Genomic DNA, 16,496 nt, shown 5'->3' with positions numbered 1-16,496 from the left:
TTACCTTATTACACCATAAAGCTACTTCATAACTCTGAAAAAGGAAATGTAATATTACCAGAGTTTTACAGAAAACAGTGACAATCACATCAATGATGTGGCAAGGAAAAACTCCCTAATATGTCAAAGATCAAGTCAAAACATCAGCAGCTTATATGCTTGTTTTTAGCATGACTTAAAGGGATCGTTCACCCAAATATGAACATTATCCCATGATTTACTCACCCTCAAGCCATCCTAGCTGTATATGACTATCTTCATTCAGACGAACACAATCTGAGTTATATTAAAATATATCCTGGCTCTTCTAAGCTTTATAATGGTAGTAAAGGGGGGAGATTTTGAAGCCCAAAAAAGTGCATCCATCACTGTCAGAAAAAAAGGTACGGCGCTGTCACTGGGGCAGTACCCTAAGGTACAAAGGTAAAAAGGTACTAATATGTACCTTTAAGGTACAAATATGCACTTTTAAAGTACTAATATGTAGCTTTAAGGTACTAATATGCACCATTTAGGGGTAAGTAAGGTACAAAGATGTACCTTTTCACTTTTGTACCTTAGGGTACTGCCCCAGTGACAGCGCCGTACCTTTTTTTCTGACAGCAACCCATCATAAAAATATTCCACACGGCTCCAGAAGGTTAATAAAGGCCTTCTGAAGTGAAGCGATGGGTTTTTGTTAGAAAAATATCCATATTTAAAACTTTATAAACTATATCAACTAGCTTGCGTTAAACCGCCTTATGCAAGTCAAGTTATGGAGAAAGAGTAACCTTTTTACTGCCACTTTTGATCAATTTAATGCATCCTTGCTGAATAAAAGTCTTAATTTCTTCACACAGTAAATCTACAGGGGCTCTCACCAAGCAAAAACAGTAATATGAAGAAAAGCAGGACAGAAAATCTGCAGATCTGACCATCAGAGGTTACACTCCCTTTCCATTTGCATTTTAGTCTGGTGCGTGGTTCTTCAGGGGTGAAAAATGTACATTTTAAAATAGAATGGTGAGTTTATATAATCAGTTCATCCTCATCTGATTAATGATGGAATGAATGTGGGAGAAGCGAGCAGAGGTGCTGATCTGTGGTTTTCTTTTTATAGAGACTTTAAACTCCTTTACTGTTCATCATGAATAGGAGATCACAAATATGCTGAAGATCTCGAAAAAATGATACTATTAGCACAAATGCATCATGAATATATTAGTATGGATGCATACATGATTTACCTTTCAAAAAACAAGTCTGTATTTCTACATTAAAGTTTATCTACAAATTTTAAGGAATCGTATAAATTTTTTATCCTTTAATTTTGTTCCTTGAGGTCCACTTATAATGTTCAGAATTAAATAGGCTGTTTTGTTCATGTGGAATGTGTTGGGCCTCTCACCTAGAAATCTTGTAGTGGAAAAACAACAACAACAAAACTGGGTCCATGGTAACCAGCCAAACCTTGACCCTTTAAAGGGGACCTATAATGCCTCTGGTTACCCCAAAATGTGTCTGTGAAGTTTCAGCTCAAAATACCTCACAGATCATGATCATTTATTATATTTAAAATTAATATTGTCAAATTTGCCCCTATTTGCGTGTAAGCAAAAAAATGCAGTTTTTGTGTGTGTCCCTTTAAATGCAAATGAGCTGCTGCTCCCATCCCTCTATACAGAAGAGGGCGGAGCTTTAACAGCTCGTGCTTCAGTTGCTCAACAACAACAAAGCTGGAGAATCTCACACAGCCAAAATGAGGATTGTCAGTAACTGTGTTCAGCCTTACATTGTTCAAACCGGAGTCGACACTGATGGAGAGACTCAGGAAGAAGTTACAACTTTTAGACGTTTCTGAATGGTTAGTGGATAAATTTATGTAGTTGCTGTAGTTGAATCAACTCATCCACTAGCATGTGCCGTCATGTTAATCTTTTGTGCAAAACCCATATGGATGCCCACTATACAGCGTACCTGTTTGCCAAACAGAGCCATACACAACCAGGCTAACGGTTATGATTGCTATCAAATGCTGTGAATGGTCTAATCTTTTTCGCTCGGACAGAAATGCTCCTTTTTTAGCAATCAAGCTTGCCAGGGTCAACTTGCAGGCTATCCAAGCTACTGAGACTAAATAGTGTTTTGTGCTCGTCTGCGCAGCCAAAAACAGATCAGTTAGCATGCTTTGCTCAAAATTTTTCCATGGCATTAGAACTGGTACACCGTTTTCACTTGCTAAAACAAAATGGCGGCGCCGTGGGTGGAAACGTGCAGATAAAGGGACGATAATATTATAATAAGATCCCCTTCCTACGTCACAAGGGAAGTGAAATCTGAGTGGCTCGTTTTTACAGATGCTTCCAGTGGAAGGCTTGCCAAAACAAAGTTACTGGGTTGTCCTTTTTCACGTTTTCTGCATTGGTAGATGCACCAGGGACCCGATTATAGCACTTAAACATGGAAAAAGTCAGATTTTTATGATATGTCCCCTTTTAAGTAGCGATCTTCAGGCACTGTGATCTGTCGCTGACCCCTAACCAAGGCCCAGAACCTGGTCGTGACCCAGACCTCATCGAGATCCGTGACCCAGGAGTAGAGCCCGAACTGGGGCAGCGAGAGGAGGCCCGTGAAGCCCGCCGCTGGAGGTTTCGGGAAATGGAGCGGTGAAGGTTCTTGTTAGATGAACAGGCTGCCATGCTGACCAGCCACGGATGCTTAAGAGCTTCCTCAGCGGTCATACGATGCTCAGGCTCAAGGGTCAGGAGGCCATCGATGAAGCTTTTGGCCAATGTAGATACTGATTTCCATGGCTGAAAGAGAGAGATTGAGAGAGAAAGAGTTTATCAGTATAATAAAAGTCCACACATAATGTTAATCATGGATTTTTTCATTAAAAAAAAAAAGTTTGGGGCTCAGTTGCTGTGATTTGAGAATGTGGGCAGTCATATGTTAATGTGGTCATCAACAAAATTATGTTGCATGTTCAAAATAAAATAAAATAAAATAAAAAATGAAAAAAAAAAATATAATAAAATAATCCACATTGAAATGTGCCATACAGTAAATGCTTAAGGTCAATAAAATAAATCAAATGAAATAAATAAAAACAAAAATATAAAATGAAAATTATTTTATATATAAAATAAAATGAATGAATTTAAAAACAAATACAGTGCATATAAAACACAATTTTTTGTGATGTAAAAAATGAAACAAATATAAATAATATCAGAACTTATGCACCTTTAATGCAAAAATGACAACCTATGTAATGCCACTGAAATGACCAAACTAAAACAATAGCCTACTATTATTTTTGTTTAATTTTTTACATCACAAAAACAGGGGTGTAAAGAATTTTTTATATTCGCTTTATACAGTGAATATGTATAATATGCACATCTTTTGTCTGAAAACATCTAGGAACATTTTATTCCTTATAATACAACAAAAATTAATTAAAAAGGACATTTTTAGTTTAACACCAATTGTCTGGTGTGATTCAATAGCCTTGAAAAGTCCCCAAGTAATGAAAAAATCTTTATCAGAATCCTTATATCGATCTCAAGGATCTCTACTGAATCAGTAACTCAAAAGTCCGGCAAATTCTCCAGCCCACACTTCTCCTGCATGAAAACCTACCATTCTTTCCATTCATTGCTGGTTTTGCATTCAGTCTGTGTTTAGAACAGCATCAACTCATTACCGATCACAGCACAGCAACGGCTGTAAATGTCACTGAGTACACAGACATGGATTCTGCCTGAATGGAGGCCTGACCGTCGCTGTCTGACCACCGGTGACCTGTGCTACTGATGCTTCTGCCTCTTAAGCTGCATTAGATATACAACATGGCATTTTCGCCTCGTCGCCATCTGAATGTGAAGACATTAGTCAATAAATGTCACCGGTTTTGAATAGATCTGTGACTCACCACTAATTTGAAGGAGTTAATAACCATCTCTGGTATCTGAGAAATTGATTTTATGGTATAGCAGGAAGAAAAACAAGAAATGCAAGCAAGAATAATAAGGGATCGAGCACTGTGTGAATCAAAAAGAGTTTATAAAAGATGATTCTGACTCTAAATTCTGATTGGATAAGCTACATAAAAGGAAGCTGTCACATCACTTAAAGGTGCCCTAGAACCAGTTTTAACAAGATGGAATATAAGTCTAAGGTGTCCCCTGAATGTGTCTGTGAAGTTTCAGCTCAAAATACCCCATAGATTTTTTTTTATTAATTTTTTTTAACTGCCTATTTTGAGCCATAATAATATATGCACAGATTCAGTGCGCGGCCCCTTTAAATCTCGCGCTCCCCGCCCCCGAGCTCTCGACTGCCTTAACCAGCATAAACAAAGTTCACACAGCTAATATAACCCTCAAAATGGATCTTTACAAAGTGTTCGTCATGCATGCTGCATGCATGCATCGATTCCTGTGAGTATAGTATTTATTTGGATGTTTACATTGATTCTGAATGAGTTTGATAGTGCTCCGTGGCTAAAGCTAACATTACACACTGTTGGAGAGATTTATAAAGAATGAAGTTGTGTTTATGAATTATACAGACTGCAAGTGTTTAAAAATGAAAATAGCGACGGCTCTTGTCTCCGTGAATACAGTAAGAAACAATGGTAACTTTAACCACATTTAACAGTACATTAGCAACATGCTAACAAAACATTTAGAAAGACAATTTACAAATATCACTAAAAATATCATGATATCATGATGCTATCACTGGTGTAGTGTAAACAACAGGCGTAACCGTAGCAAAACTTGTGTGTTTTAAAACGAAAACGCACTAGTGTAAACGGGGCCTCCGTTACTAGTTCTGAAATGACGTTTTGGAATTAGCAATGAAACGAGGCTTGGGATGAGATGCGCAAGAAATTAGTCCCACACAGAAGAGTGTTTTAAGGACAAAAACCTGAAAAATGTTTTGAAATACAACATCTGAACAGTGTCTTGAGGTGTGATAACCGTAGTATAAGCGGAATAATTGACTACGAGTCCGGACCGTTGAATTATTAGAAAGTAATGCACACACTAGGTGGTAATGTGGCCACGAAGATGCTGAAGTAAATATGCAACCAGATGACGTCACATGACAATGTTGCGTATGCATACTAAATGTTCTGCATTTTTACATTGCCAAAAAACATAATTTAGTATGATTTATTAGCTGCTTTCGACCAAAAAAAGTCCACACAAGGTCACAAATTACTGGTATTACTATTCTTGGGACATTTTGTCACCACACACACACACACACACACAGTAATGGCAATTAATCATCCATGAAATTGACAACTGCAAGTCTGCTGCTGACAAAGAGATTTTAAAGAGCAAGTTTCATTCAAACACACACCGAAACACATTCAAAAAATAAAGTGTGTGTGAGTTTTACAAGAAAACATTAAAGTACATTAGTCTTGCTGTGGTCTGTGTCAACCGTGTCAACTGAAGTAAAGAATCCAGCAATTTCTGAAAATCTGACATCAATAAAACACAGTGAGAGCCGAACGACTACCTCTGGTGTTCTGTGGTTCAATATATCATTCTGTCCTGCAGAGTGATTGTGTATTCATGTGGTTAAATATATATCTGCGCAGAAACATGGGTCCGTGCGCTGCGTGTGTGCATATGCTTAACCTATAAAGGATGGCCGACTGGTTTCTAATTACACACCATGGCAGAGCATTTGAATTCACAGTGAGGCTCAAATAAAAAAATTAATTCTGAAATCAGGCTTTAATGAAAAAAAAAAAAAAAAAAAGAAAAAGGTTCAGTCCTTATTATAAGTTGTTTTTAAACTTTGTTGTGTTGCGTTCTCCGGCGTCTTTAATAAGTGTGTGTGAGTATCATCTGTGTAGTATTAAATGAGAGAGATGAAACACATTTAAAGTGAAATTATCAGGTGTGTTCAGCGCACAGTGTTGCCACAGCAAGATGTTTTGATTAACTTTAACATCAATATACAGGAAATATAAGGAGCCGTGGGGTTTAAAAATAGAATGCAAATGAAAAATACATGAATAAATCAGAAATTGTAAAATCAATAACAAAACTGCATGTACCAAGTTCTTTATTGTTTATCAGTATTCATGCTGTTTTCATATATTTTTGAAAATAATTTATTTATTTTAAGGTGTCCTTGTTGTGAAATTATACATTTAAGTACTGAGTAATATTAATTAACAACATGTACTTACTGTAGGCTTAGGGTTTGGTTGAGGGTTAGTTGCATGTAATTATGCCTAATTTATAGTTAATACTAAGGTAATTTATAACAAGGCCACTAAAATAGTGTTACCTATATATATATATATATATATATATATATATATATATATATATATATATATATATATATATATATATATATATATATATATATATATATATATATAAAAAAAAAAAAAAAGTAGCATTTAAGTAGCAAAACAAAACAAGTGTATGTTAGTACTTTTGTTTATTAAATAATATAAAATTTTATTTAATATAGTAATGTTTAAAATAATAAATAAATATTTTCAGCTATTTAATCTCTCTCTTTTTTACAATCTAAGGATGCACTTCATGTCCTAGAAAAATATCAAAATAAAACATGTTTATTAAAGAGGTGACCGTCTGTATATAAGCACACAAGACAACTTCATATGGATGCATGGTAAAGCTACACACACACACACACACACACACACACACACACACACACACACACACACACACACACACACACAAAGGTATTAAAACAATAAATTTCCATGCAATTAAACAAATGGGTCAAATGGTCCGACTTTAAATGGAAAATCAATTAAGAATCACCACAGGTGCAATACTGTGGCTTTATAGCATATGCAAGGCATGACATGGTGGATATTAACCTACTTAATACAGTCTGTCTCTGCAACTACCTGTTATATTGTGTCTCAGTAGTCCTATATCAAACAAAATAAAATAAATAAATAAAATAAAATAACAATAATAATTTCTGCATGTGCTTGATTACTGTCTCTGAGCAGCAGGATTATAAAGAGCCTCATAGTTTATGTTCTTTTTCTTCAAGAGAACAGCAATTATTGCTGTACTACTGCACCTATAATTTCACAGCTCTAGGGGTTGGAAGTGGTAAAGAAATGTGTGTGTCTCTTTGCAGTTTAAAGGTGATAAAAACCCTGTGGTGAAGCTCCTCTCCCCTCTCCTTCCCCTCTGATTACCACCTCTCACCTCACACACACACACACCCTTGAGACAAAGCAAGCTGACGTGCTGTGGGTGGGTGACACATCAGTCAGGTAGCTGGTGGCTGTTTACACAGGTGACTAGATTTCACCTTCCCACACACACAAACTCTCTTTGCCCTTTACTTTACACTTGGCTGAATGTTTCCTCGCTCTGGTTCATTCCAGGTGTCTCAGTGCTGGTGGTCTGGTTAGGCCATCACAAGCTCCATTTTGATTATGAAGATCATGAATAAAGTATACAAAGAAAATATAAATATATCACAACATAGTTGGCCAAGAAAGTATTTGGATAATTAAGTCACGGTTAAAAAAATGTATTAAATGTCATTATGGCATTAAAACAAAAGATTTTTTCTCTGTTCTTGAAAAATTCTCTTAAACTGAGATACATTTTTTGGTAACAATTAACTAAAAGCCTTTATATATATATATATATATATATATATATATATAAAATGCATTATAATTGTATTTTTAATGCATTAATTATGCCTTGTAATGCACCTTATTATGCATTGTACAGTCTCATGAATAATTGTAACCACAGTTATTATACATTATATATACTTTATAAAATACTTATGTGCTCATTGTTACACCTTTAGAAAGTATAATGCATTAAACATGACAGACAACCACTTTCTGCAAATATTATAATGCATTTTAAGTTGGGTTACAATTTATGAAAAGTTGTAATGCATTAAATGTACATTACCTTTATAATGCATTACAAATTAAGGTTTAAGTAAAGTGTTACCCTTTTTTTCAGGATTCTTTGATGAACAGAACATTCAGCATTTATTTTAAGGCCCAAAATTAAGAAGAATTAAGAAGTATATATAATATAATATAATATAATATAATATAATATAATATAATATAATATAATATAATATAATATAATATAATATAATATAATATAATATATATTTATACAGTCACCAAACTTTATTCAGAACACCCTTGAACATTTCATTCATTATTACAGTTTATTCACTATAGTTTAAAAAATGGTAATAAAATATGACAAGATCTCAGAGTTAAACTGTGTCAGAAAAAATTAATCTTAATTATGTCAGATAACACTTAAGCAAAACATGGTCAGGTCAAAGTGTCTGAATAATTTTTGGTCCCAAATTTGTATCCATTTTACTGGTAGTCCACGGTATGAAGAATTTCTGGGTATAATATGTCACAGTTTACTTTATTTTGCTATCCTCACTTACATAAATGAACTATAGTGTCCTGCACACACTAGTACAAATATACCAAAAACCATAGATTTATATATATATATTAATTGTATATGTTATGTATATGTTAATTGTATTATTAATTGTAATAATTTTATAATTGTAAAAACCAATGTATTAAATAAATAAATAAACAGTTTAAAGACATACAGTATAAACTATAAACTATAAAGACATATGCGAAATATGGTACGCATTAAGTCACCAAAATGAAAATATGAGGAAGAAAAATTAAATGAGTATTCATGTGTTTTTGAAACAGCTGCAAGGACGAAACTGACTCATCTTATGAATGATGACACCGCAAGAAATATTTATGAAAATGTCAGAAAATGTCATCAATTCACCAGCCATTGATAATTCAAAATGTTAATTTAGGACCCTGCTGAAGTTAGCTTTGAGAAAGCTTTAGCTGCATTTGGTTTGATAATTTGTTATCTAATGCAATGACATTCAGACAATTTTAAGTGTGTCTTATGCGAAAATGCACAAATTTATCAGCCGCCGATATTTATCGGGCGATTTTTGATCAATTAAAAACCATCAGCATATTGGCTATAGCATAAAAAAGACAGATACAATAAACCCATAGTTAATTAATCAACTGTGTGATGGCACTGCCACTGAGTAATGTATAATGTCTGTTGCAAAACCCAACATTTTCTCTGGGTAAAATAATTAATGTTGTGATTAAGAAATATTTGATAGCAAAAATAACCTCTGAAGGCTGTCAACTGCCAATAGTTGTTTGTTAAAATTGGTATCAGCCAAAAAAATCCCATCGTGCATCCCTAGTCTTATGTGTCCAAATTCTTCTTAAGCCACTGAATGTGTGCATTTGTTGTCTCAAACCAATTCTAAGATAACAGTAAGGAAAGGCATTGTGACACTCACATCACCATGGAAACTGTAGCTGCCCCTGAGAATGGCCCTGAAGAGCCGCGGTCGGCTGCTCTGGTCGAAGGGCAGTGAGCCGCTCAGCACGATGTAACTGATGACGCCCAGCGCCCACATATCCACAGCGCTGCTACAAGGTCTCCGAGACAGCATCTCAGGGGCCAGGTACTCCGGTGTGCCACAGAGCGTCCTCACAGCCCAATCTTTACCCTGACGGCTCTTCTCAAAGTCTATAGTGCTAAAGGACGAGTCGCAATTTGTGTCGTGGGTCGAAACATTCTTGCTTTGAAATGAGCCCGGCGTCTTGATGTCCCAACAGGCGAGCCCAAAGTCTGTTATGATCAAGCGCGAGTCCTGTCCCGGGTGGTAGTACAGCAGGTTTTCGGGTTTGAGGTCCCTGTGGATGACACCCAGGGCGTGGAGATAGCACAGCCCGCTGGCCACCATCTTCAAGGCATTGGTGGCGTCCCGTTCTCTGAAGGTTCCTCGGGCGACCGTGCGCTCCAAGAGCTCTCCTCCGGTGGCCAGCTCCAGAACGAGATAGACGCGATGCGGCGTTTCGAACACCTCAGCCAGGCGGATGACATTGCTGTGGTTCACTCTTCGCAGGACACCGAGCTCTGCCTGACAGGCCTCGTGACCCTCACGACCTTTGACCTCCAGAAGTTTAATGGCGAAGGGTTGGCGCGAGCGCCGGTGCTCAGCACGAACCACGCGGCTGAAGCTCCCACAGCCAATCAGAGCCTTGATGTCGTACCTAGAACAGATATAAACACTTTTAGTATCATTATAGTTTTTGTTTAAGAGGCCATATAATGTGTTATAATGTGCCTTTTTTGTGTTATTTTTGTTTTTGGAGTCTGCTAGAACAGGTTTGCATGCTTGAAATTAAAAAAAAAAACCCTTCCCAGTCTGTCAGTAACGCTCTGTTTAGTTCCTGTCTCTATGAAGCCCCTCCTTCTGAAAAGTGTAATGTGCTCTGATTGGTCAGCTTGACCAGTGTGTTGTGATTGGCCAACCGTGTTTTAGAAATGCCACGCCCCTTACCATAACTGCAAGTTTCAAAACACTGCTGACGCAACTAAACCAGGCCATGCCCCTTATTTTGCATATGCCCTGGGGTGGGAATTATTTAAATAAGGGATATTGTGATGTGTTCATTCCCGGAAGAAAACTCAAGACTATAATCAAGGAATTCAGGGAGTTCAGAAAAAGTGTGCACTGATATAGAGAATAACTCCTTTTGGAGTGACTTTGTAACTTTGCAGACCTTTTTTCGTGCTCAAACAGCAACATTAAACAATAAAAGAAAGTTGAAAATATAAAAAAGCATAATAGATCCTCTTTTCTTTTATGTTTTTAATTAAGCATTTATTTTTATATTTTCCATTTTCATTTTACTTAATTTTTTAAAATATATGTATAAATAGTTTTTACTAATTTTTATTTCTGTTTTATTTAATTTATTACAAGTTAAACTAAATGAAATGTTTTCTAAGCAACTAGCTGAAATAAGTTATACATAGTAATACAATTATAAAATAAGTGATTTTTCATATTTTATTTAATTATCTTTATTTTATTTAAATAATGAAAATGTTTTTTTTTATGATTTTAATTTTAGTTAACTTTAATAACCCTGATGAATACTGAAGCATCTGCTATGAGAGACTATTGTGCTGCTGTAATTGGATGCATCAAATTAAATTCCATCACATTATTTCATAAATTACATTTCATTATTACTTTTAGGCTGATATTAAATGCTGAGAGTGGCACTGGTGGACTAATAAATATAATAAAGCATTTAATTACATCTTTAATAAACATGTCGTGTTTGATATCTTAATTCTGTCATCCAGTCTAAAGTAATAAAGTTTATGGCATTATCAAGAATCTTTCATAAATGATATGTTAGGAATGGAATAGCTTCCTGTTTACTGCATACTGAGTATACACTGAATACTGGCTACTATTTACCTAAGAATAGCAAGAATGTAGTTTGTAACAATGATCAACAGCAGTTAGTCAAATGACCATCATCACCTCATGACATTCATGCTCAATTCACTGAGAGGCTTCCAATTATTTTACATTTTAAATATAGTTTTGTATCATGGCCATATTCCAGGATGACAATGTCAAGATTCATCAGGCTCAAATTGTGAAAGAATGGTTGGGAGGGCGCATGAAGATTCATTTTCACACATGAATTTGGACCTCTGAGTCCTGACCCTAAATTCATTGAAAGTCTTTGGGATGTGCTGGAGGAGACTTTACAGAGTGCTCACCTCTTGCATTGTCAAAGCAAGATCTTGACCAAAAATTGATGCACCTGTTGATAGAAATAACATCACAACATTTATGCATCAATTTTTCATGCTCCGTCCCAAACATTTTTTCACAATTTTGACACTGTCATCCTGGAATATGGCCATGATACGTCTTCCTATATGGTTGTTTAAGAAATGATATTGGGGTTAACCCAACCCCAAACTCTTGGTAATGTATAAAACAATATTTTGGCTCAACTTAACTGAAATATAGAGAAAACTGACATAGTGTGCATATTTTTTTTGCAGTAAGGCAGAATGCTATTCTGAACTCAGTCCAAGTAAACACATCATCAGTACCTCGCTGTGACGCGTGGATCAAACTTTGCACGAAACTTTGCATTAGGATTCCTTATCCTCTCCTCCAGATGAACCAGTTCCTTGACTCCTTCTGATATTCCTTCTCGGGAAGCTCTTCTGTCGCTTCTCCTCCTCCAAAGCCAAGCTTGTTGTTTCTCTTTACACGTTTCCCTGTCAGTCTCTTGTTTCTTGAAGTTCACAACAGAGTCAATAAGGGAAAAACATCCATTTTTGGAGGGCTCAGGTAACACTTTTCCAGAACTACTTCCCATTATAAACACCTTACAGGGTGAGAAATATGGAAATTATCCATCCAGATGGTGTTAAAGGACTGGCACTTGCCTAACTGAATAAAGCTTCACAGATCCCTCTTTTAGACACATGACTTTGGAGCTGGTTTGGAAGATCATGTGCAGGGAACAGCAGCTGTTGTGCACCTGCGCATGACTGGTGCATTTTCAGCACAGGTGCAACAACTCACACCTGAGTGATGGGTGTTTGATCCACGGGCTATTTCAGGGGCCTTTTAACAACACTATCATTGCCCTGTAACATAAAACAAAGGCAGCTTGATCACCTGTGGATGAAACCATGCATACTTGTATTATTTAAAACCCTGACGCAGTAAAGTTTGAAAATGATACACTTATTTATATAGCTGTGTATATAGCAGGGTTTTATCTTTAAAAAACAGACATATAAAATCAATGAGATATCGATAAAAGAAACTTACCTCTGAACCGTGTGGGCATCATTTTGCATTGCCACTATTTTAAAAATGCCAAAAGAGGAAACCATGATTATTAAATAGGGCAATTGTCATGGCACAATTGTAAATCAATATATAGTCATTCAGAAGTTTAATGTAAATGTAAATCAATACAAATCATTAATACAGTTTAATCACTATAGTTTAAAAAAATGGTAATAAAATATGAAAGATCTCAGAGTTAAACTGTGTCAGAAAAAAATAATCTTAATTTTGTCAGATAACACTTCAGCAAAACATGTTCAGGTCAAAGAGTCTGAATAATTTTTGTTTTTTTTATCAATTTTACTGGTAGTCCACTGTATGTATGTATATATATATATATATATATATATATATATATATATATATATATATATATATATATATATATATATATATATATATATATATACACACACACATACAGTACAGTCCAAAAGTTTGGAACCACTAAGATTTTTAATGTTTTTAAAAGAAGTTTCGTCTGCTCACCAAGGCTACATTTATTTAATTAAAAATACAGTAAAAAACAGTAATATTGTGAAATATTATTACAATTTAAAATAACTGTGTACTATTTAAATATATTTGACAAAGTAATTTATTCCTGTGATGCAAAGCTGAATTTTCAGCAACATTACTCCAGTCTTCAGTGTCACATGATCCTTCAGAAATCATTCTAATATGCTGATCTGCTGCTCAATAAACATTTATGATTATTTTCAATGTTGAAAACAGTTGTGTACTTTTTTTTTTCAGGATTCCTTGATGAATAGAAAGTTCAAAAGAACAGCATTTATCTGAAATACAAAGCTTCTGTAGCATTATACACTACCGTTCAAAAGTTTGGGGTCAGTAAGAATTTTTATTTTTATTTTTTTGAAAAGAAATTAAAGAAATGAATACTTTTATTCAGCAAGGATGCATTAAATCAATAAAAAGTGACAGTAAAGACATTTATAATGTTACAAAAGATTAGATTTCAAATAAACACTGTTCTTTTGAACTTTCTATTCATCAAAGAATCCTGAAAAAAAAATACTGTACACAAATATTTTGTACAATTGTACACATTAAATGTTTCTTGAGCAGCAGATCAGCATATTAGAATGATTTCTGAAGGATCATGTGACACTGAAGACTGGAGTAATGATGCTGAAAATTCAGCTTTGCATCACAGGAATAAATTACTTTGTGAAATATAATCAAATAGAAAACAGTTATTTTAAATTGTAATAATATTTCACAATATTACTGTTTTTTACTGTATTTTTAATTAAATAAATGTAGCCTTAGTGAGCAGACGAAACTTCTTTTAAAAACATTAATAATCTTAGTGGTTCCAAACTTTTGGACTGTACTGTATATATATATATATATATATATATATATATATATATATATAATCATAAGTGCAAAAAATACTACATAGACAGTAAAAGCAAGATTTGTATTTATTTGATATAATATAAAATAATTATTTTTAATATATATATATATATATATATATATATATATATATATATATATATATATATATATATATAATGCAATATGTTGAATGAAGACTTGCACATTGTCTTATACACTGAAAAAATACAATGTTCTATTTAGTTAAATCTATAAAAAGTCATGTGACAATGTTCAGAAGCTGTTTTTTTTGTTTTAATATAAATGAAATATAGCTATAATCATAGACAAATATCCACCCATTATAGCCCATGCTCAGTTTAATGGTATTTTTTTTCCAATTATCATTAAAATTTAAATGACAGTCTGCCAAAGACTGGACAATTCCCAGTTTACACTTCTTACATGTCCATAGAAAGTTAAAATCCCAAAAGAGATCTCTTTAATGTCAGTTGAGACTGAACAGAGATTATATGGTTAGAACAGGGATATTTGTTTTAATTGATCTTGTTCAAAAGTAAGAAATCTCAATATGAGCTGAAACATTTCTCACCAAATTCTTCCCAAACCAATTAATCAAAGCTATGCCTAAAAAATTTCAGGAGAAGCATTAGAGACAAAGTTAAAACTTAAATGTAACATAATTACAAATTTCATCAAGTCTAATGAATTATTATTATGAAAGAGCAACAAGCAAGTAAGCAATAAACTCTCAATAAAAATCACAGCCTAAATAAATCATGCTGAATAAAACACAGACAGTTCTGTAAGTTTCAGGCAAAAATTGTGAATGACTGGACATTTCTTTTCTTCATTTTCATTTCTGGAGTTCATGACTACTGCGAGCTGTAATATACCTTCATAATCTGGCTAAGAGCTGAGCATTAATCATAAAAGGCACAAAGACGTTTTCCATCACATTTTAAGAGTGCTGTAAATGACTGAGCTCATTTAAAAGAATCTTTCCATGAAATGAGGCTACTCACTACTGTGCACATTGAGTCAAACCGTCTGGATCCTTATTAGACACAATGAAAACACATCTGATATTTGTTGCTGACGCTATAAAATAATATTAATATACTGAATGCACCTTCAGTACATGAGTATGACAAATAAAGTTGTTAGAAATAATCGTCTCAGTGTAATTTTCGATGTCTCCACTAGAGTGCAATATTGAGTTTTCTATGTTTATCAAAGTTGATTGAAATAAATGGATGAAGAGCATAATTAACTTGTTTTGACTGCTGCGATCATCCATAGTAATCCCCAGATAATCCAAGCCTAATCCATTGCCTAATCTGAAACCTTAATTGCCATGGAAACGACACAATGCCGAGGAGCCCAGCAATTATATGCAGATTTACACTCAGATGAAGAGCTTGTTGTGTTTTGCTTATGATGTCACTTATCAGGCAGCATGATAAATGCAGTCGACGCACATGACAAAGTGAATAATCAGACCCATTTATAATCGTTCAGATGGAGCTGGCAAGAGAAACTTGAATTACTAACCTTTGTCTCCTACACGAACTCATCACTGATAAACAGGAAATGAGCGGGAGGGGGTGTCGGTAACCTGTTTTATGAAACGCATCACGTGAAGTGGGCATATTAACTGCTAGTGTAAAATCAATGTAAGTGGTCGAGCTGTCTTGAGACTGAACAGCAGAGCTAAATAGTACCTTTGCACTGATATGCTCCAGCTGAAACAACTTTCAAACAATTTTGTCTTGAAAAATAACACTTGAGACTGGACTCTGGAAGCTATTACTTACTGCATACTACTTTTTGGTAAGTGGAAAAAAAAATGGTAAGTGAAGTAGGCTTTATTCTATTATAAATGCTAAACAGTAGCATGATGTCTGATGTGGCATTCAATTGACCCTTCGCCAGGAGTTTGATTGACAGGCGATCAAACCAATTATAACGCCGAATCCGCCATTTTGTCCGACAAAGCAGGCAGGGGAGTTAGCAGGTTAACGTCGGTGGACTTGAACATGAAAAATTACGGAGCCCCTAAAGGGACATGGTGGTAGAAAAAAAAAATGGGAAGGAAGGAAATTTTACTTGGTGGTGGAAAAAAATTTGGGATGGGAGGAATTTATTTTTTTTTTTCAAATCTTTTGCGTTCCCTCGCAAAGATGTTTTGCGTTCCCACGCAAAGATGTTTGTGTTCCCTCGCAAAGTTATAATCGTTCCCTTGCTGTGAGCTCGGACAAACACTTCCTCTTTAATGTCCCGCTGGCTGGCAGTAGTGTTTCAGTTAGTAACATACGTTAATAATGCACACAAATAATGCGCGGCTCATA

The 16,496-nt window shown here is 34.8% G+C and overlaps 1 protein-coding gene across 1 annotated transcript; it reads right to left on the bottom strand.

Moving 5' to 3' along the window:
- Positions 1–1,908: 1,908 nt before the first annotated feature.
- On the bottom strand, positions 1,909–16,178 carry si:ch211-27e6.1 (serine/threonine-protein kinase H1). The gene is made up of 5 exons (XM_048169716.1): positions 15,700–16,178; positions 12,757–12,790; positions 12,024–12,569; positions 9,388–10,147; positions 1,909–2,795 (listed from the first exon to the last, which is right to left on the bottom strand). Exons 3-5 carry the CDS (start codon positions 12,293–12,295, stop codon positions 2,478–2,480), a joined length of 1,350 nt encoding a protein of 449 aa, XP_048025673.1. The 5' UTR covers positions 12,296–12,569; positions 12,757–12,790; positions 15,700–16,178; the 3' UTR covers positions 1,909–2,477.
- Between the last annotated feature and the right edge of the window lie 318 nt (positions 16,179–16,496).

The sequence above is a fragment of the Megalobrama amblycephala genome, linkage group LG20, assembly GCF_018812025.1.
Source record: "Megalobrama amblycephala isolate DHTTF-2021 linkage group LG20, ASM1881202v1, whole genome shotgun sequence".
NCBI classification, from domain to species: Eukaryota; Metazoa; Chordata; class Actinopteri; order Cypriniformes; family Xenocyprididae; genus Megalobrama; species Megalobrama amblycephala.
This window is presented reverse-complemented; position numbering and strand designations above follow the sequence as displayed.

Excerpts from the sequence above, each read along its gene's own strand:
- si:ch211-27e6.1 (XM_048169716.1), bottom strand. The coding sequence starts at position 12,295 with ATGGGAAGTAGTTCTGGAAAAGTGTTACCTGAGCCCTCCAAAAATGGA. Across the intron at positions 10,148-12,023 it reads GATCCACGCGTCACAGCGAG|GTACGACATCAAGGCTCTGA; the intron begins GTACTGATGATG and ends TATCTGTTCTAG. Across the intron at positions 2,796-9,387 it reads GCTACAGTTTCCATGGTGAT|CCATGGAAATCAGTATCTAC; the intron begins GTGAGTGTCACA and ends TCTCTCTTTCAG.